Source organism: Theobroma cacao, chromosome 9, assembly GCF_000208745.1.
Source record: "Theobroma cacao cultivar B97-61/B2 chromosome 9, Criollo_cocoa_genome_V2, whole genome shotgun sequence".
Lineage (NCBI taxonomy): Eukaryota > Viridiplantae > Streptophyta > Magnoliopsida > Malvales > Malvaceae > Theobroma > Theobroma cacao.
Genome location: NC_030858.1, coordinates 29,242,809 through 29,265,531, shown reverse-complemented (window position 1 = coordinate 29,265,531; position 22,723 = coordinate 29,242,809). Strand labels below are relative to the sequence as shown.

Genomic DNA, 22,723 nt, shown 5'->3' with positions numbered 1-22,723 from the left:
ATTTAATACTATTTGATTTTAATTTCCCATGTTGTTAGGGTTTCACTTACTTTTCACAGGTTTAATTAATTTGTTTTTTTTTTCCTCTTTTGCTAATTTGTTTGTTTTGAATTCCCTCAATTACTGTTGATGAAAATTTTGCTAGAGAAGCTTTGTATTAAAATATGTTAGATTGATGGAACATTGCAATTTTTTTTATGATATTTTTAAAACAATCATAACAATTTATGCTCGGATAAATTAGTTAATGAAGTTCTTTAATAAACTTTACACTATGTCGAAAATATTTTAATTCTTCAATTAATTAAAAAAATCCAATCAATTTTTTTATGAAGTGACGTAAATCTAAGCATGGGGCCACCTATGGAGGCACAAAGACGGAGCAAGAGATTTTTATTTTTCTTGCAAAGGGTTTAAATGTTATCAGTATAGTAATAAAAATCGGATTGAATAATGATCCATTCAAAGTGGAGAGTTATTCGAGGTGTTAGTTTAATTGGTAAGTCATTGATTTAGAGGGTAAATCATTTAAGTTAATGGTCGAGTTCATAAAAATATTTTAAATAAATTAATAAATTATTTAAGAAATAATAAAAATATTCCATATGATTTCATTATGAAAAAGTTACAATTTATAAGAATTATTATAATTAAAAAAAAAAAAAAAAAAAAAACCCTAAAACCCCCAACGGAGAAGAAGATAAACCTCCCTCTCAGTCAGTCAGTAAGTGAGTCCCTCTTCCTTTAACCGCCAAACCTTCCCATTTCCACTTCTTTTTCCAAACTCAACACTCAACAGCTTGAAAGAAGCTAAAAATGTCATGCTTTCCTGTTAGCCAACTCCTCTTCTCTAAATCCCTCACTCATCTTTCTCCCGTTCCCGGACTCTCCCCTTTTCCTCTTCCGCCAATTCGGTCTGCTTTTTCTCCTCCATTACTTCTCTCCTTTTCCACCCTCCCTTCTCTCCTTCGCTGCCGCTGCTCCTCTGCCCCTTCTCCCTCTCCTCACGAAGAGAAATTCCAAGATTTACTTGAGGTAGAAGATGAGGAAGAAGAAGAAGAAGAATCTGATGAGGACTATGCCTTGGACGTGGACGCCCTTGAATCCGAAGCCAAGGACGCCGTTCGCCGCTATTCCTCTTCCTTGTCTCGCCACTTAACCATCGGTAATTCCCTCTCATTGCGCCTTGTCTCTTCATATTTAAAATGAATTAGTTTGTACTGCTTTTGTTCTTCAAATTTTTAAAGTCAAGCTATAACTGGTTAGAAATGAATGAATAACTAATTAAAAGAAAAATGTTCCCACTAAAAGTAGAATCAAGCTTTTTGTTCTCCAAAAAATGTTTACTTTTTTAATATTTTCAAAAGTATCCTTTGCTTTTTTGTATATAATTCGCTTTTGGCTTCTTGACAGACTAAGCTCGCTTCTAAGTTGTTTCCTCTGATTTGTTTGTATTGTTTGCGCTTAAGAAAAACATTATAACATTATTTTCTGAGACCTCATAAGTCATTATGCGCTAATCTCAGAGGATGAGGCAGATGATTCCAAGGAGTTGAGTGGAAAGCAGAAGAGACGTAAAAGTGCAAGTAAAAGTGTAAGTAAAGCTTATTTTGTCAAGTTATTATTGTCTCTACTTATGTTATTACCATCCTAAGTAGCTTCCTTGTTTCTTATACGGGTGACTTGGAAACCTATTGCAGCAGCTGACTATAAACCATATATATAGCTGCAACTTGCAAGGGAGATTTAATTATCTTCTTCATTTTCTCTTTCTTTCTATTTTGTTGCTACAGATTTCTTCTTCCTTTCTAATTGGTGATTGTTTTAAAACCTTTTGGAAATTTTAGTGCTTAAGAGAAAAAAACATTTGCAGTCTGGAAAAAGTTTATGTTCTTGGTCGTAGTTCTATTTGATGATGCTGTGTATGCATTGTCAAGGCCTGGCCTTAATACTGTGCAAGAGTTCTATTGATTCATTCCTCATTTAACACGTGCACTAGCAAGCAGAATGTTATCAGTAGATCATTTTAATGTTTTCGGTATAGCCAAGATATTTCATGGGTGTTTGTAGCTGCTCCATATCTTGTAATTGCCTTAATTTAGTTTCACATTTATTAGAGTCATGTGATGCTTCAGCTTTAAAATTTGAAAATTTGGAACAATCTATGATAGAAACATATTGAAAAGTTGAGAGTGTAGGCATATAAACTTTTGTTTCATTTCTGAAGTGTCTGCTTAGTTTACAAACATAGTTTGAACCAATGATTACTGTGATTAAGTGCAATGAAATCTTTTATGATGTAGACGAGGGACTCTATCTTATAAAGAGCTTAAAATTTTGTTGCTACTTAGTGACAATTTTAAATCCTTTTGCAGATCCCTGACCAGCTTCTTCCAAGGGTTGCAATAGTTGGAAGGCCAAATGTTGGTAAATCAGCATTGTTTAATCGCCTTGTTGGGGTATTTAATCACTAATTTTGTCTTTTTTTCTCTTTTATAATTCCCAATTCATTTTGAACATCTAGTAAACCAAATTGGTTGCATATATGCACCTAGGTGTATGTTTTTAGATTGTCCATGTCAAACTCTTTCAGGGATTTTATTACAGGGTGACAGGGCCATTGTGGTGGATGAACCTGGGGTTACCCGGGATCGTTTGTATGGTAGATCCTTCTGGGGAGATCATGAATTTGTGGTGGTTGATACTGGAGGGGTCCTAAATGTGTCAAAGTCACAAGCTAATGTTATGGAAGACTTGGCTATTACAACGACCATCGGTATGGATGGCATTCCGTTAGTCTCCAGGGAGGCAGCTGTTGCAAGGATGCCTTCTATGATTGAACGACAAGCTACTGCAGCTGTTGAAGAAGCATCTGTCATTATATTCCTTGTGGATGGGCAGGTATACATCCCTCTTCTCACATAGATTGTTTATTTTTCCTTTTGAAGCTTTGAAACAAATTAATAAAAAAGTCAAGAAAAATTATCTAGAACATTTGAAATCATGTCTATCATCTGCTGTTTGATTGATTTTGGATTTATCAAAAAAAAATTAGGATCTTTTATTATCTGGAATAGAAAAGGAAATGATCATTTTTTTAGCTTCATTTAAAATGCAAAGTAATAAAAAAATAAATGCAATCATCCTTGAAGGCTGAAAGCTTCTCAAATTCTAGGTTGTCATTGTAGTAATGGAGCCACAATAAATTAATAATTTGCATATTGCTGGAAAGAAAAAGGACATGAAACAATTAAGTTGCATCAAGTGCTTGCCTTGAGTGCCTTTGTGCACAAGGTACTTGACTAGACACAAAAGGCAAATCACTCTTCCTTGGAGGTATGGAGTATGTTAAGTAGTGTTATTCCATATCAGTGAAGTTCAGGGTTTTTCCTAGCCTAATGTTTAACTAGGGCTTTCCACATATTGCCAATTGGTTAGGTTGGATTCTTAATGGAGGCACCATTACTTCATCTTGCCTTGCTAAAGTGTTGTAAACTTTTATATTTTTACTCCATCTCTTCTGACTTAGGCAAGCAAGGTGCTAAGCACTGATGTGAGTGCCTTTGACTGCACTTGTTTAGTTGTTCCAATAACAATAGGAAAATTTTAAATGAAGATACGAAGAAGCTAAGATAGGAGAAGCTAAGATATCAGTCTTAGGATTACATGCTCTTGGTAGGGGAAAAAACTCTGGGAATTAAAATCTAGAAAAACTTATGCATCAACAAGTTGAGTAATATTAAAGTGAAAGGAAGGTTTGCACATAACTAGTAGACATTTAAAAATTCCTATTGTCTCTCAGCCAGTCCTTGGTGCTTTAAGAATTTGGCTTGAAGTTGTGAAGGTTGAGATTTTTGTTGACTGGATAAGGCGAGAGTTGTCTATGGGATTCTTTAAGGGTTTGATTATCTACTTTTCTGGTTCTTTATCTTGGTAACAATCTGACTTTGTACATGAAACCCAACAAATATATTCTTCTGTTTCTTTTAAAAAACTATTAACATGCCAAGTGTTTGTTTTACTGAACAGGCTGGTCTAACGGCAGCTGACGTGGAGATTACAGACTGGCTTCGAAAAAGCTACTCAAGTAAATATATTGTCCTTGCAGTGAACAAGTGTGAATCGCCCCGAAAAGGAATCATGCAAGCATCGGAGTTTTGGTCATTGGGGTAATTCTTAATTTCCATTTCTCTAAAAAAATTGGTGTTCAGTTATGTGCTGAATGCCTATTGGCTATGCCTTGAGTAATTGACAATGTAGTTTATGGTTTGGAAAGGCATTAAAACTTGTTCCAAAGAACTGACTTATTGGAGTAGCTTTCTCTCTCTCCCTCTCTCTCACCTCTTTCCAGTTTTCCTTTTTGCTTTTCTTCTTCTGCAACTGACTTTCAGGAAACGAACTCTGCTGGTGACCTGTGCTTTTTTTTTTTTGTTTTGTTAGACTTGCTTGTTATGTCAAGTTGTCTCTTACTTTGGACCTAGAAAATCTGTTCTTTTCTTCCCCTTCTGATTAATATTGCATTAACTCTTTCAACTGCACAACCAGGTTCTCACCAGTTCCTATATCTGCCTTATCTGGGACTGGAACTGGGGAGCTTCTTGATCTTGTTTGTTCAGGGTTGAAAAAAATTGAGGTAATCTGGCTTTATAATTTGTCTTTGTTAATGATTTCATTTCATTTCTGGCCCATAACTTTCCATTTCTCTTTTCACTGTGAAACCGTTCTTATTTATGTTTTGCAGTTACTGGCATTTGTCCTTCAAAGATCAATTATATGTTTATATCTATCTTGATTATGCATGTCAACCAATCCATATTTAATTCTGCTTGATCCGTTAATTAATTCAATGACAAACTGACCTTTCTTGGAATTACAATGATTCCAACCTTAGTTGGGAGATTTGTCATACATACTGCTTGTTTTTATATATCACGCTGTGTATGGATGGAGTTGCTAGCATATTCCGTATCTTTTGATAACTTTCATCTTAAATTTTTGCTTAATAATGAACTTATTTTCTTTCTCTGCTAAGTACATGGCTTCTTGATTACTTTGCAGGATCCAGAATATAAGGATGAGGAAGAAAATTATGTTCCTGCAATTGCAATTGTTGGTCGACCGAACGTTGGTAAAAGTAGCATTTTAAATGCTTTGGTTGGGGAGGATAGAACAATTGTGAGCCCTATCAGTGGTACCACTCGTGATGCAATTGATACAGAATTTATTGGACCTTATGGCCAGGTTTCTATACTTCTGAAAAACCAGCATTTTTTTTTGAAAGTGAAAAAAAGAAAGAAAAACCTGTATTATAGCTGATATTCTATTCATCTAGGTTTTGCTTGAGTAGGAGATTAGATTTTTTATGCATTAAAGGATCAATGATAAAGAATGAGTAGTAAAGAGAACATATTATTACCCTGAGTTCTGTTTGTTTTTGTATTCCAACTGCTTTTAGAAGCTTAATACAGAGGTCACTCATTTTGCAGAAGTTCCGGCTTATTGATACTGCTGGGATCAGAAGAAGGGCATCCATAGCATCATCAGGTAGTGCCACTGAGGCTTTATCAGTGAACAGAGCATTTCGTGCCATCCGCCGTTCTGATATTGTTGCTCTGGTCATTGAGGCCATGGCTTGTATAACTGAACAGGTACCTTGTCCATGATTTTCTGACAAGCCATGTTACTAATATTATTGTTTTAACATGCTTGGGCATTCTCCCTTATTGGCATATAGTGGTAGCCATATTGCACTGTTAAGTAGCTCCTGAACACACAGAACAGAATTATGTTAAGAGAGAATATTTTATTGTGTTCACTAAATCAAGTTATAACAAGTCGCTTTATATATAACAGTTTGATAACTCAGGCCGAATCAGCATTGCAGTAATCTTATCAAATTGTTGGAAATATCTATATCTATCTATTTAATGATAATGATTGCCAAATCAGAGCAACAATAGGATGCACAAGCTTTTGATTTAATCAGTAAATGGTTCATGTATAAGCAAGGTAAAATTACCCCCTTAATCAGCAACTTCTACTTACAAGAAAGTGGAAATAACAAGTCAGTGATACATGTGCCAAAAAAGAATATTCTTATTGCAACTGTTGCTACCATTACTTTGATTCTTGAAATTGAAAAGTGCTTGTTACAAAAATGTAGTGATTTTGACTCCCATGAAACCTTGGTGCCAATTGGATCTTGCCACTAGTTTACTATTGCAGGTTCTCAATTTTCAGCAATAGATATGATTCAGGATACTTGCTTTTTTATTTTGTTGATGGAATCTCCTAGTAAATTGATGGATAATACTAGGGTTGTAATTTTGTTGAGTCAAGTCAATATAATGAGATACTCGAGCTCAACTCAATTTAAAATTTTATGCTCAAAACTTGATTTGAGTCCAAGCATGCTTCATTTCAATCAAGAATTGGGTAGAGGAAAATTATTAGAGCTTATTTCAACTATAATAATTTGAAGTGCATGCTCAAGTTCAAGTTTGATCACATGCTTTTTTCGAAAAAAATATTTATGATATGATTTACATATGTATATTGTACGCAGAATATGTTATAAGTGTATTTAAAATTAAATATATGCTTAAGCTTGTGAGCATCTTGTGTCAAGTTTCAGTATACTTGATCTTTGCTTGAGTTGCTACTTGATCTTGATTAGTTTATAATAAACAATTTGAATCCTAGTCATTAGCAAGTAAGTTTGAGTGGCTTTTAAACTGTACCAACTCAACTATACACCTTTGTTTCATGTTCAAAGTCCCTCCTTTAGTTTTTGTTTTGATTGAAATTATTACCCTTGAAATTCGGCTCCAGCAAAAGCTATTTATGAGATACTTTGGCCTAAAAAAACGACTCATCACTATCTGCAGATTGGATATACACTGTTTTTCTATGTGTGTGTGTATATGGGTGTCAGTCTGCATGTGTGCTTTCTTTTTAGTACAGCCAGTACTATATTCCAGGTTTCTACCTCCGCATCCGGAATATAATCATAGCTAGCCTTCCTTAATTCAAAGATTAATATTTGCTTTTGATCTCTGCAATATTCAAGGTTGAGGGATAGTTGAGATGGTTGACATGAGACAAAAATGAAAAATACAGCACATTCAAATTCTTGGCCCCTTTTTGGATGCTTTTTCCATTGTCTTTTTAAAACCTTTCTGTAATAACTGAAGTGCTCACCCTTTAGTTGATTGAAGATAATTTACAAGTTAGGATGTTCAGTAACTAATTGAGGGTAAATTTACTGATACCCAAACTTTGATAAAATCTTTTTTAAAAATTATCTTACTGATATCTTTGGGATATAACAATGGCCATGTCTTGGCCTGTTAATCTGATGAGTTGCTGGTCCTTATGTTTCGTTCTGATTATTTTGTTAACTGTTAGGTCTTGTTTTATCTCGATGTCCTAGGATACTAGAATTGCTGAGAGGATAGAGAAAGAAGGAAAGGGTTGTCTGATTGTTGTAAACAAATGGGATACTATACCAAACAAAAACCAGCAAACTGCAACATACTACGAGCAAGATGTTAGGGAGAAGATGCGCATTCTTGATTGGGCCCCGATTGTTTATTCAACTGCAATAGCTGGTCAGAGTGTTGAAAAGTACGTTTTTGACCTGCCATATGTTGTCAGTTTTTTGTTACAACTGAATTTATGATCATCATGATCCGTATCCATTTAAGATATTCAAGATTATACTAATAACCAATTGTTGTATTGTCCTATAATATACAATGATAGACAAGATGGTTTACTTTTTCCTACTTTCATTTCGTCTCCTTGTTCATTCTATGCTATATTTTCTGTTGTGGTATACCATACATAAGTATCACTGGTATATTTTCAATGTGGTGTACAACTTGTCTTAGCTATTTTTGCATTCGATGTTGTTTTGGGTTCAGGATAATTGTTGCAGCTATTACAGTTGAAAAGGAACGATCAAGAAGACTTAGTACTGCAATATTGAATCAAGTGATACAGGAAGCAATAGCGTTTAAACCACCTCCTAGGACACGAGGTGGTAGGAGAGGACGTGTTTATTATTGTACTCAGGTATATTTGTTACATGGCAAAAATAATAATTATGTCAGGTTGGTATATTTGGGATTGCTTTATTATCTATATATGTCATTAAAAAGGTTCACCTTCCTCACAAAGTTGAGATGTTTTGCAGTTTATCTTTTCTTGTTCTTCATCTTTTTCCTACATAGTTTTTAATTATTTCTTCAGCTAGCTGCTTCATCCATAAACCAATTCCTTTTCCTGAATCGTCTCTATGGCTGCCATCGTATCGTTACCAGGAGCTTTCACATTGCAAGCCATTCTTCTCGATGCCAACAATTGAAAGTACTTTTTGCAGTCTGCATCACACTGAATTATCCATTTAACCGTAATGCCATGAGATTTATCTGTTATTCGTCAAGTTGTTTGAAATTGACTTCTTGCAGCAATGGACGTGAATCATTAGCTCATTTCTAAGCTAGGGAGCAGCCAGCATATGAGAGAAATCATAATGTGTTTGTGCAAATGGACCTAGTAAAAGGCAGCTATCTTCACATTTGAATAGGAGCTTAGTGTGTGTAATTTGTATTTGTGCTTTGGCTAATATTAGTGGTTTGCAAGTAGTACACCTCTTTGTGCATCAGAGTAAGCAGCTTAGTGTGTGAGTACTATTACCATATGTACACTACTATTGTCGAAGTGGTCTTTTTAAAAATGTGCCTCCCTGCCACATTATAGTTCTTATACTTTTCAAAAAAATAAATATAGTACAGATTAGAGGCCACTTTTAGTATCTCTAATTAGATAGGGGAATGGTACATAGATGGAGATGCACTTGATGAAGCCCTCTTTTTGTTCGATGCATAACAAGTAATCACCCAAAGCACATCCTAGGGACACTTTTTGAGCCCTTAAATTCAGTTCAGTGTACTTTGTGTTTCTTGAAGGAGCATGTTCTTTTGCAGTTGTTAATCTTTCAGTTGTCCAATGTGGTTTCTGATGGTTCATTGTATCCAATCCTATCTCCTTTTGCAGGCTGCTATTAGGCCTCCTACATTTGTTTTCTTTGTTAACGATGCAAAACTATTCCCGGAGACTTACCGGCGTTATATGGAGAAGCAACTTCGTACAGATGCTGGGTTTGCTGGTACTCCTATTCGACTTCTTTGGCGAAGCAGAAGAAAAGTGGAAAAGGGCGAAGGTCAGTGCAATTTCTCATACCATTCCAGAGAGTGATGATTTGCAATATTATGCTCAACTGAAAGAGTTATCAACATAGGTTGCTAACTCACCGTCTTCCACAACCAATCACTGTTTTCATGTTGTCACACGATGGTGCAATTCCAATGTGGCATTGCCATGCAGTTGTTTGACCATGGCCCCACTGCCACCATGGGCTCAGTGGTAATCACCAGTATATTGTGTGATGCATTAGCTCATATCCTTGCACTCTTCTTAATGCCGCTGCATTTATATAGCATGTCATTGTGAACCTTGCTTGCTTTTATTATGGATCTTATATTTAGCTAATATGTAGCATTGACTATGAGATATCTTTTACAAAATACACTTATGGTAAATGCAGCAATGCTTGTTCTTTTGCTATTTTGATTTAAGTTTGTTATGACCAAAAACATTGATCTATAATTTATTTGGAAATTCTTAAGAAGAAATGAAAGTTAACCAGAAGCCTAACATACAAAGACATCCAAAAATAAATGTCACCTAAAGTTTACTGGTTTTCTGTCAAGACTAAATTTAAAGACTTGTTCTCTTATAATTGCATTAGCCCATATTGTCAAATCTTCATTATATTTGAGCCAATGTTATAATACTTTTACAAGCATAATTGTTTTATATTTGTGATAAATAATGCTGTTTGTGTGAAGTTTTATCATCTCTTCAGATCATATGTTTTTAATGTTTGAAAGTGCAACTGTGGTACATTTGAGAGGATTAATGAACTTAATTTTTTGGTAATGCAAGCATGTTAAAAAATTTTTAAGGCTAAATTTCCTCAATATCTGGTTTCAATGAGACAACTTCTGTTTCTGAATAAAATAATCAGCTAATCCTACTTTTAATGCATAACCGAGTGGAATCTTATATCCAAATCATGTAATCTTCAAACTAACAGATTCGACTAACTTTCCTTGAATGGTTTTCAGGCAGGGCTGCAACAAGAACAAGATCAAATCTTCGGCCACTCGATGGAAAAGTGGCATTAACCACATAAAGAGATATTAATCCTCCTGTCAGACAGACATGGGAGTTTCTTTGTTCTACTCTAGGGCTTTGTTCGAAGAAGTTACAGGAGGACGTCCAATCTTTTTACCTCGAAAAGGGCTGGGTAGTTGTATGCCGCAATCTTAGAAACCCCAGGCTCCAGAAGGTGCATGCGTCTGAATTCTATGTTGAATACACATGGATACTACATACAGATACTGTTGTATAAACAATTATTTTAAAAGCAATTCTTGGTAAGCACTCATCTTGGGAAAGGCACCGTGAAAGAGTAAAGAAAAGATTGACAGTTCACATATGTATAGTTTAACTGTGATGATGATGTATGTGATGGTGGATGTTGTAATTTAGGAGAGTGAGCTTTGTTGCTATAGTTGTACACCATTTCTTATATGTTTCTTTAAGAAATAATGAGACGGCTTGTAGTTGTATGATACACTTAAATTCTTAGCTTTTCAAGTTACAGGAGATGTCTGCTTCTTTGTCCTCCAAAATGTGTCAATTTTGATTAGGTTGGACTTTCTACTTTGGTAATTATTCCTAAACTGATGTTTTCAAATAGTGAAATTGTTCAGCAGGTTCTGTCAGATTACTTTGGACCTCGATCTTGAGTTATACGCAAGCAGTGGACAAACATCTTGCTTATCAGTTATTTGGTATCCTAGATTCTTGGAAATGCCGTGTGAGCTGCCTGCAACAATTGATGGCTGGATTGCGCTTGCTGTGATAGGTATGAACACTGAAAACTCCTTTCTGTATTTTCTTGAACATGCATATTATCCACAGATTCATTAAGGCGTTCTGAAGGGATTAAGTGAATTTAATATGAAAGAGTATCATATAAAAGCAAAAAGATTACTGGGTGTCAAAAGCATGAAAAATTGGACAGGGTAGTAGCATCAATAACTTGATGGTCATGGCATGTTGTGGCCGACAAATTTCATTTACGCATTCGTGGTTGGTGACTGTTTAATGCATGGGGGTCAATGTCTTTAATGCTTAAGTTTTTGGTGTCAAAATTGAATCACTAAGTATTGCTCGCCATTCCTTTTTTCTTCGCGATAACGATGATGAGTCCCCCAACATCGATAAGCATGTCATGTTAGGGGTGACCGATGTTATTAGGCATTAGTGATTGTTGTCTAGCTATGCTGCAAGGAATTGATGTTTTATACTGAATTTTGGTGTAAAAGTTGAATTACCAAAATTTCTCTCTCCATTGCCTGTGATGATGCTTCTTTCTTCTTTATAGGGATGATGAGTCTCCCAACATTGTGAGGACTTCCTACTATCTCTATTTTCGATGCTTTATGTGAACGAATTTCCTTATTGTATATGGTGATTAATTATGAATTAAATATTTTTTGACGCTTCTGAATTGTTTAGAAATATTTAAATAAATTATTATTTTTTTATTACGTTAAATCAAGTCTTTATATTTTTATGACATAATATTTAACAAAGTCTCTTAACTTATTTTAAAAAAATCAAATAAACTTTTATATTTTTATTATGTTTAATCAAGTCCTTATATTTTTATTTTGACTTTAATAAGTTTTTATATTTTTATTTTAAATGAAATAAGCTTTTATGACTAATAATTGATTTAATTAAAATGTTATTTGTGAGTTTATGTCATATGACGTTGATATGATATGCTAACATGTTAATATTTGATGATGGTATGGCATATTGACATATCATAATTAACTATGACGTGACATGTTAATGTGGTATGATAACATGATAAGATTGCTTTCTTCATTCTCTATATTAATGTCATGTGGATATAAAATTACAAATGGTATTTTGATTAATGATAATTAGTTAACTATTAGTTATAAAGGTTTATTCGACTCAAAATAAAAGTATAAAGGTTTGATTGAATGTAATAAAAAAATAAAAGTTTATTTGAATTTTCTTAAATAGTTTAGAGATTTTTTTTAGCATTATGTTTATTTTTATTTGGTCAAACTACCTCAAAGGTCCCTCAAGTATAGAAATTTTGTCAATTTAACCTCCTTATTCCAAATTTGGTTAATTTAGTCTTGTATTTTAAAATTTTGTGCAATTAAGTCTCTCTACTTAACTATCTAAATTAACCATTAGTGGTGCTAATGTGACATTGACATGTCAGACGATATTGATGTGGTATTGACATGTCATAAATGTTTTTTAGCTAAAAAATAATTTCATCATTTTCTATTTCACGTCATAAGAATTAAATTGAACAAAATAATATAGAGATTAAATTGAACAAAATTTTACAGTATAGGCATTTCGTGGATACCTTTATCATTAGTTGTTTTGCATTATATATGGGAATGGTGGCTTTCTTTATAGGTTGAAATGGTGTATGACGTGGATAAAAATTTTGAAACACTGTAGTTAAATGCAATTTCTGTTTATAATATGAAACATTGTAGTTAAATGCAATTTTTACTTGTAATACGAAACTTTGCTATCTTTGGTTTTATTGAGCTAATTATGCAATCGAAGAAAAAATATATCATGAAATGACATTATTGTATTAACTTTTCATTTGCACTAAGAAAAGAGAAAATGTAATAATTTGATTAAAGTCACAAACCAGTTACAAAAATATCAACTTTAGTAGCAAAAAGTTCAACTTTACTTACAAAAATATGAGCTTTAGTTACCAAAAGAATTGTAATATCCATTTAATTACAAAAAAAACTAGTGCAAGAGTCAAACTAACAGCAAACAATATAACAAATCAATAAAAAATATCAACCATACAGCATCATCAGACTTTTTTGATGCTCTCTTGAGTAGAAACTGGTGCACCATTGATTTGCGTTTTTGTTTCTATTGCCACTTGAATGTTTTAATGACAAAAATAAGCCAATAACATTATTAACACAATGCAATTAATTTTCTTCCTACTACAATTGTAGTTACCAATTGCAACTGTCAATCGATTTCCCCGACCAATACAAGAAGGGAATTACAATTAATTTCACATGCATTGATAGGGGAAAGAGTCTAAAGCAAGTTAAATTATCCTTATAATTGTAGGGAATGAGAAAGATAATTAATACGATTGTCTAGTGGTGTCTATACAATTCTAGAAAATCTATGGAGTTCCTCCATTTTTTATTTGTTTTACCTAACGTGACAATAATTTAGGTAGAGAGGAAAATAATTAATAAACATTTAGTTACTTTATATTTTTATGGAATAAATCTTTAGTTGCTTGATTAATGTCATAGTTGAATAATAAGTACAAGTAGTTTCTGCATCTTTCTTTTCCTTTTTCGGCCCATTTAAGGGCACATGTATTATCATGGATATTAATAACGAGAGCCCGACACACCAAACGTGCATGTCTCTCTCGGATCATTCAATATACAATAATGTATGCTTATAGCTGTAGTAGGATTTTCCAAATTTTGTGTGCTAGAAGTCGTTTTCTTAGCCTACTTTAATTCTCTTGACGGGCCCTACGTATCCCTTGTTGTTACATAATGGTTGGTTGATTGTTACTTATATACACCCAACCTTGCCCACCCACAATCAGATTCATTAGGAAAGTAAGATTAACGTTTATCTCTAATTTCAAAAATTCAAACCTGAAATCACCAAAATAAGTTTTACAGTTTATTTATCATTATTTGTTTTAGTGTAAACATAATGGTAGAAGAATAAGGTCATAAATAGTTGAAATGTAACACTAACTCAAATATTTACATGGAAATTAAAATTAATTATTTTGCTATTTAAATTATGATAATTTTTAGGACTTTAACGTTAAAATCTTCAACTGTATTTATTTCCTTTTGATCAAAATGTAACATTAAAATTACCCTTACTTTAAATACATAAAAAATTTACCTAAGGCTATGTAAAATGCATAAATACTTATATAAATCATGGAATGAAATAATAAAATCCTAATTTAAGGAAAATTAAAAAAACATTTATAAATGAAATAATAAAATTAAATGAAGGAAAACTAATTTTTTTTATAATAAGATAAGTATGCTGAAAAGCATATATTAATAATATACTTACAAAATTACAGTTTTTTTTTACTTCCGGGCAAGAGGGATTTCAGCTTTGAGTAAGCAATACATGCATTAGGTTTTTTTTAATATATATATATATATATATAAAAGTAATACATGCATTAGTTATTAAGTCAAACTAGTTACCGGCTCACGTTACGTTGCAGGAGTTTTTAGTTGATATATAATTTGAATATCATTTTGTTTGAAGATCATGGAGAATAGTTAAATAATTTAATAATATATTTTATTAATAAATTGAGTAATAAAGTAAATTTTAACATTGTAGGAGAAGTAACTGTAATTGTAGATAGTACACATTTCCACTATTTAGAGGGTTTTAATAACGGTTTGAGTCAATTAATCAAAAAAGAAAAATAGATTAGAGAATTTTCAGTTCAAGTATCTAACAAAAAAATGAATAGCTAATCCTTGTCGTATAGGCGATAAAGCAATACAATAATTCAATAATGGAAGTATGAAATTGAAGACTAAATTCCATATTCAAAGAACTCAACATTTTTTACTTTTCAAAAAGAAAAAAAAAAAAAAGAACTACAACAATTTAGAACCTGTCACAGCAAGCAAAGACCTACCAAAGGGTCCTAATAATTGAACTTTACTTGATTGAAATTGGTTTTTCAAATACTAACTTTCACTGATCGCGTCTTTGCTAGCGTCTTTTGAACTTTCATCTCTTTTTTCTCTTGCTTTAAAAGTGTAGGTGTTGAATGTATAGTAATTATGTAGATAGGAATCAATATAGTTTAGATTAGATACTCGCCAGGACAAACTTACTATTTTTATTGAACAATAACTTTCTATTTTTTTCATTAAAAAATAATTTAATTCATTTAAAGGCATAGAAATTAAAGGAAATTCATATAATCATTAAAATGAAAAATATCCACATGCTATGTGGAAAATTTAAGTTTCCAAAAACTTGAAATTCTCGCACCAAAATATTTGGTTCATTTGTTTAACTTTCGTGACATTATTCTAAGGTCATTAATTAGTTGCCATTAGATTTGTAAACATTAATATAGTCCATTGATTTTATTTTTATTGTAGAACTGGGAAATATAGGTCATCAGGTTATTTTACCTTTTAATTAAAAAAATTATTTTTTTTTAAAAACAAAGCGCAATGGACTTATTTCTTTTATTTTTTATTATAGTCTTTTAAAGTTTTTCCCAAGAATTTTGTTGATGTTATGAATATTTTTGTGAATATCCATTTATGTTATCTATATCTAGATTTGATGTAAATTAGATTGGATTAGGATGTAATCCATCTAATCTCTAAGTGTTCTTTTCATCTTATAAATTCTATCAAGATAAGGAGGTTATTTGCCTATAAATAAGCCCCCTCAGTTCATTTGTAAACACACACTTCAATAAGATCTCTTCTCTCCCCCTAAATACTTTCTTTCTTCTCTTTAATTATTCTTTCAAGTTATCTTTGTTTGTTCTTTTAATTTATTTTCATAATTGTTATCAGCACGGTTCTCTAATCTCTCACTCTCAAGCTTCACAAAGTCGAAGTTTAATTTTTCTTTAGGTAATTTTTGTCTATTGTCACTTTATTGTTTTGCCCAAATTGTACCAATTTATAATAAGTCAATTTCCAATTTTATATTAAGTTTTTTTCATTAGTCAATTTATTGTTCTACTTGCCAATTATGATATATTGTGTGATACTAACATTTATGTTCTTCTTTTAAGCTATCACAATATCAAATCTTACAAAGCTTGAATTTGTGGCTCTTGATATTATTGGCAAGAACTATCTATCTTGGATTCTATATGCTGAAATCCATTTAGATGCTATGGGTCTTAGAGACACAATCAAAGAAGAAAATAAAACATCCAATCAGTTTAAGGTAAAAGCAATTATTTTCTTTTGCCACCATCTTCATGAAGGATTAAAAATTGAGTATTTCACTATAAAAGATCCAGTCAATCTTTGAAAAGTCTAAAGGAAAGATATGACCATAAAAAAACAGTAATTCTGCCAAAAGCTCGTTATGATTGGATGCATATGCGATTGTAAGATTTTAAAACTGTAAGTGAGTATAACTTAGCATTATATAAAATTAGTTCTAAACTGAAATTGTGTGGAGAAAAGGTGACTGATGCTGATTTGTTAGAAAAAAACATTCTCTACTTCTCATGTCTCAAATGCACTCCTGCAGTAGCAATATCGTGAAAAAAGTTTTAAGAAATACTCTAAACTTATTTCATGTCTGATTGTGGCTAAGGAAAATAACTAGTTATTGATGAAAAATTATGAATATCGCCCAACTGGTTTTGCTCCATTCCCTGAAGTGAATGTGACATTATTTAGAAATTCTGGTCGTGGTCGTGATTGTAATCATGGATGTGGAAAAGGTCATTATAATTATAGCAATCGTGGTGGTTACACAAATTATTATTCTGATAATAATAATACCCACAAGAAGTGGATGAATAGTAAAGAGATACAAGAAAAAGACAAAGGTGGACAAAGTAAAAAGAATATAAAAAATATTTGTTATCGATGTGGCATGAAAGGCCATTGGTCACTTACCTGTCGTACACCAAAATATCTTGTTGAACTTTATCAAGCATTATTAAAAGATAAAGAAAAAAAATATTGAAACAAATTTTGTTGAAGATGATAGCCAAGTTGATATAATACACTTGGATGTTGCTAGTTTTTTGCCCACCCTGAAGGAAGGATTGATCATTTGATTGGTAATGGAAATTTCAATAATGAAATTTCTTAAATTATTTGTTGATATGTTTTAATACAATTCTATTAGGAATTTGGTATGTTTAGTATAATTCTATTAAGAAGTTAATGTGTTTTAATATGTCTATTAGGAAGATTTTTTTTTTTGTGTTTTAATAACAAAGTTTATATTTAATGTTCTCTTATCTAAGTTTCTTACTATATATGTTTTATTTTCTTGAAGAAAATATAGATATTCATCTAGTTAGATCCAGGATCAATGATGAAGATATATGTCTAATAGATAGTGTTACAATGCACACTATATTTAAAGACAAGAAATATTTTTCCCACTTGATAATGGAAGAAGCTAATGTCAATACAATATCTGGTAATACAAGATTAATTGAAGGCTCTAGAAGAGCCAATATTTCACTACCTAGAGGAACAAAGTTTATAATAAAAGATACATTATTTTCTATTAGATCTTAAAGAAACTTATTAAGTTTTAAAGATATTTATTTGAATGAATATTATATTGAGACAACGAGTAAAAGAGACACTGAATACTTTTATATTACATCTATTGTATTGGGTAAAAAATGTATATTGAAAAAATTACCCGCTTTGTCCTCTAGAATGTACTACACAAAAATTAAAATGATTGAAACTTATGTTATAGTAAACCATAAGTTTACTGATAATTTTAATGTTTGGCATGACTGGTTAGGCCATCCTGGATCAATAATGATACAAAAATTATTAAAAATTCATGTAGTCATCCATTGAAAAATCAAAAGATTTTTCAATCTAATGAATTCTCATGTGCTGCATGCTTTCAAGGTAAATTAATTATAAAGTCATCACCAGTTAAAGTTGGGATTGAATCCCCTACATTTTTGGAACGTATTCAAGGTTATATGTGTAGACCCATACATCAATGCATCAATAAGATGGTCACATGTGTGCTTGTTATCAACTTGTAATTTGGTATTTGTAAGATTACTTGCACAAATAATTCATTTGCGAGCACATTTTTTTGATTATGCAATCAAGACAATTCGTCTTGACAATTCTGGTGAATTTACATCTCAAGTTTTTAATGAATATTGCATGTCTATTGGAATGAATGTTGAACAATCAGTTAGTCATGTTCATACAAAAAAGGGTCTAGCAAAATCATTTATCAAACACCTTAAACTAATTGCAAGGCCATTACTTATGAAATCCAAACTCCCAATTTCTGCTTGGAGACATGCCATTTTGCATGCAGCAGCACTTGTACGTATCAAGCCAACGAGTTATCATAAATTCTTCCCTATACAATTGGTTTATGGTCAAGAACCAAATATTTCTCATTTAAGAATTTTTGGATGTGCGATATATATTCAAATTGCTCCACCACAACGCACAAAGATAGGTCATCAAAGAAGGTTAGGAATATATGTTGGATATGAATCTCCATCTATAATTAAATATCTAGAACCTTTAATAGAAGATTTATTCACTATAAGGTTTGCTGATTGTCATTTTGCTGAAACAATTTTTCTAATATTAGGGGGAGAAAATAAGCAGCTGAAAGAGGAAATATCTTGGAATACATTATCAATATCGAGTTTTGATCTTCGAACAAATCAATGTGAACAAGAAGTTCAAAAGATAATTTATTTGCAAAATATAGCAAATCAGTTGTCAGATGCATTTACTGATTTAAAAAGAGTAACTAAATCTCATATACTAACTGCAAATGCTCTTATCAGAATTGATGTAGGACAATCTGCTGCTTTTAATGAGTCTAAGACACGCTAGAAGCGTGGAAGACCAATCGATTCCAAAGATAAAAATTCTTGAAAAAGAAAAAGAGCAAATATTCAAAAAGGTCAAGAAAAGAAAATAAAAACTCCAGAAGAGACTTCTGACATAATTTCAGAAGAAATTCAGGTACCTGAAATTAGTGAAAATGAAGAGATCTCAATAAATTATGTCATGGCGGGAAAAAGATGGAATCGAAATGAAACAAACGTTGACAATATTTTTGCATACAATGTAACGCTCAATATTATGAAAGAAAATAAAGATCTTGAACCTACATTTGTTGAAGAATGTAGACATGGAAATGATTGGCCAATGTGAAAAAACGCAATCAAAGTGGAATTAAATTCACTTGTAAAACATGAAGTTTTTGGACTTGTAGTCCATACGCCAAATGGCGTAAAACCAATGGGATATAAATGGGTATTTTGCGAAAACGAAATGAGAAAGATGAAATTGTGAGATATAAAGCACGGCTTGTCACACAAGGTTTTACCTAAAAACCTGGTATTGATTATGAAGATACATATTATCGTGTGGTGGATGTAATTGCATTTCGATATTTAATTAGTCTGGCAATACATGAAAAGCTTGAAATGTATTTGATGGATGTAGTTACATCTTATTTATACGGCTCACTTGATAATGATATCTATATGAAAATCCTTTAAATTGCCTGAAGCACAAAATTTGAATTCCCAGGAGGTTTATTCCATCAAATTAAATAAATCTTTATATGGATTAAAACAATCTGGACGCATGCGGTATAATCATCTTAGTGAATATTTGTCGAAAAAAGGTTATAAAAATGATCTTATATGCCCATGTGTTTTTATAAAAAGATTCAAATCTAAATTTGTGATAATTACTGTTTATGTTGATGATCTAAGCATTATTAGAACTCTTGAAGAGTTATCAAAAGCCGTGGATTACTTAAACAAAGAATTTGAGATGAAAGACCATGGAAAAACAAAGTTTTGTTTGGGTCTTCAGATTGAACACTTGACAAATGGAATTTTTTTTTCATCAATCTAATTATATAGTGAAAGTACTAAAATGATTTTATATGGACAAAACACATCCATTGAGTTCACCAATGGTTGTAAGATCATCAGATGTGGAAAAAGACCCTTTCTGACCTTGTGAGGATAAGAAAGAACTTTTTGGTCCTGAAGTACCATATATTAGTACAATTGGAGCACTAATGTATCTTGCTAGCAACACATAACTTGATATATCATTTACTGTGAATTTATTAGCAAGATATAGTTATTCTCCAACTCGAAGACATTGGAATTGAATTAAATATATACTTCGATATCTTTGAGGAAAAATGGATATGGGCTTATATTATTCAAATGCATTGAAATCAGATTTAATTGGTTATGTAGATGCAAGATATTTATCAGATCTACATAAAGCTCGATCCTAGACATGTTACTTATTCACATATGGGGGTACGACTATTTCATGGCATTCTGTAAAACAAACTATAGTTGCTACCTCTTCTAACCATGTAGAAATTTTAACAATTCATGAGACAAGTCGTTAATGCGTCTGGTTAAGATCTATAATTCAATATATTCAAGAAACGTGTTGTTTGTCAACCAAGAAGAAATTCCAACAACATTAAATGAGGATAATACTGCTTGCATAGCACAGTTAAAGGAATGATACATTAAATGCGATCGAACAAAATATATTTCGTCAAAATTCTTTTTCACTCATGATTTCCAAGAAAATCGTGATATTAGTATTCAACAAATTCGTTCAAGTGACAATCTAGCAGATTTGTTTACTAAAACCCTTTCTGCTGCAACATTCGAAAACTTGGTACAAAAAATCGAGATGCATCATTTTAAAAATCTTAAATAATGCAGTTGTCAGTGGGAGAAAATAGCGCATTGTATTCTTTTCCTTCATCAAGGTTTTTCCACTAAGTTTTCTTGATAAGATTTTTAATGAGACAGTATTTTATAAGCATATTCTTGAAAAGAATTATGTACTATTTTTTCTTTACTCTAGATTTTTTTTCCCATGAGATTTTTTCTTTGTAAGGTTTTAAGGAAGCATATTCTTAATACAATGGATATTCAAGGGAGAGTGTTATGAATATTTTTGTGAATATCCATTTATGTTATCTATATCTAGATTTGATGTAAATTAGATTGTATTATGATTTCATCTATCTAATTTCTAAGTGTTATCTTCATCTTGTAAATTTTATCGAGATAAAAAGGTTATTTACCTATAAATTGGCCCCCTTTGTTCATTTGTAAACACACACCTGAATAAGATCTCTTCTCTCCCCCTAAATACTTTCTTGCATCTCTTTAATTATTTTTCAAGTTATTTTTATTTGTTCTTTTAAGTTATTTTTCATAACAATTGAAACCATATATGTGAAATGATTCCGAGTTTGCTTTTAGTTGTGATGAATTTCTTTTAAATGCTATTTTATTTCATTATCTTTTTTTTCATATTTTTTTTGCCATTATTTCTAACAGCTTTTCATCCTTCAATCCATTTTTATTATGAAACGTTACATCCTTCGATTACATCTTGGATATTTTATATTACTTTCCCTTCTTTAATAAATTTCAATATTTTATGGCAATGCTAATATTTAATTGTATGCATAATTTTTGTTGGAGCAATTTGTTGGGAAAAGGATCAAACTAGTTATCAACAAAGTTTACATCAAAACAATAAGTTCACGTAATTAAATAAATGTTAATGTTAAAAAACATATTTTTTTTAAAAAAATTTAACTTAAAAATGTGAGAGTAAAAATAAAATAGTAACATCTGACATAAAATGGATAAAAAATATCATAATAAATTTAAAATAAATTATTAAGATATTAAACGTAATGAAAGGTAAGAGTAGACATGACATGATTATAATTTAACATAAATTATCGGTAAGATGTATTGTAAGGTTAAATTATCCTTTCTAAAATCTTATTATAAATGTGTAATGATAAAAGTAAAATTTTGTCTCATTCATAGTAAAATAAAAAAAATAATATTTATCTTTTTGTAAAAAAAAAAATTAAGTAATTTTTATCACTCAGACTAGCTACCAAATATTTTTTGTTCAAAAATTTACGTAATTAAATAAAATGTTAACATTAACACAAAGGTCAAGAACAAAGATAAAAATACAATGCAAAATGGTTAAAAAGATAGTGATTAGCTGATGAACTTGCCAAGGAAAGAATACATAAGAGTCGAAATTTATTTCAACTCTTTGAATAAGATGGTGGCTAGGCGGACTCTCTTTTTTGGTGGCTCATCACATGGTAGGAGTTATTTTGAAGAAAGACTTATAATTATATAATGAGTCCTAGTTTAATTCGATTTGAACGTATTAGCTAATTTGGTTGCAGGCCGACTTTAGCATAAAGTCACCAAAATCCTTGCTTTAGGTCCTATATTTTTATAAGCTCTATAATTTTTATAATAATATAATTAATTATATTAAAAAAATTAAATAATTAATTAAATATTTCTTAAATTAAGTGTCTAATGAATATCTATTTCTCTCATTTCTCATATTTTATTAATTCTCAATTATTTATCTTACTTCTCTAATTATGTAAAGGTCAAGAAAATTAAAGAAATACATATTCTCTAATTTTGTACTTAATAAATCTTTTTGTTTTTTATCACTTTTCAATTTCAACAATGCTTTTAATTCACAATTATTTCTCTTATTTTTAATCAACATAAATGGTAAAATTTTTTCTTAATTTTAATAAAATTACCTCATTTGAATATTTAAGTGCTTTAATTTTTAAGTGATTAAGCGGTTTGACGTGGATTTGGTTGTGTGAGAGCTATTATCCCATGAGCTTTGCGAAGTAGGTCCCGTGGAGTTGGTGGCACTCAAATGCATGC

The 22,723-nt window shown here is 31.3% G+C and overlaps 1 protein-coding gene across 2 annotated transcripts; it reads left to right on the top strand.

Annotated features, from left to right (window-relative positions):
• LOC18589831 (GTPase Der) lies at nt 702–10,737 on the top strand. 2 transcript variants are annotated; one of them, XR_001929620.1, is made up of 13 exons: nt 702–1,165; nt 1,527–1,594; nt 2,376–2,459; nt 2,608–2,901; nt 4,030–4,169; nt 4,546–4,633; nt 5,059–5,241; nt 5,487–5,648; nt 7,433–7,626; nt 7,926–8,076; nt 9,061–9,226; nt 9,305–9,429; nt 10,194–10,273. XR_001929620.1 is itself a non-coding variant. In XM_018128445.1 (12 exons), exons 1-12 carry the CDS (start codon nt 817–819, stop codon nt 10,259–10,261), a joined length of 1,947 nt encoding a protein of 648 aa, XP_017983934.1. In that variant the 5' UTR covers nt 702–816; the 3' UTR covers nt 10,262–10,737. The 2 variants fall into 2 exon arrangements, 1 of the variants encoding a protein (XP_017983934.1); XM_018128445.1 differs by lacking the exon at nt 9,305–9,429 and having other exon boundaries at nt 10,194–10,737.

Bases quoted from the DNA above. Each gene is read 5' to 3' on its own strand.
- LOC18589831 (XM_018128445.1), top strand. From the start codon at position 817: ATGTCATGCTTTCCTGTTAGCCAACTCCTCTTCTCTAAATCCCTCACT. The intron at 4,170-4,545 runs GTAATTCTTAAT...CTGCACAACCAG, and splicing joins TCGGAGTTTTGGTCATTGGG to GTTCTCACCAGTTCCTATAT. The intron at 5,649-7,432 runs GTACCTTGTCCA...TCGATGTCCTAG, and splicing joins TGGCTTGTATAACTGAACAG to GATACTAGAATTGCTGAGAG.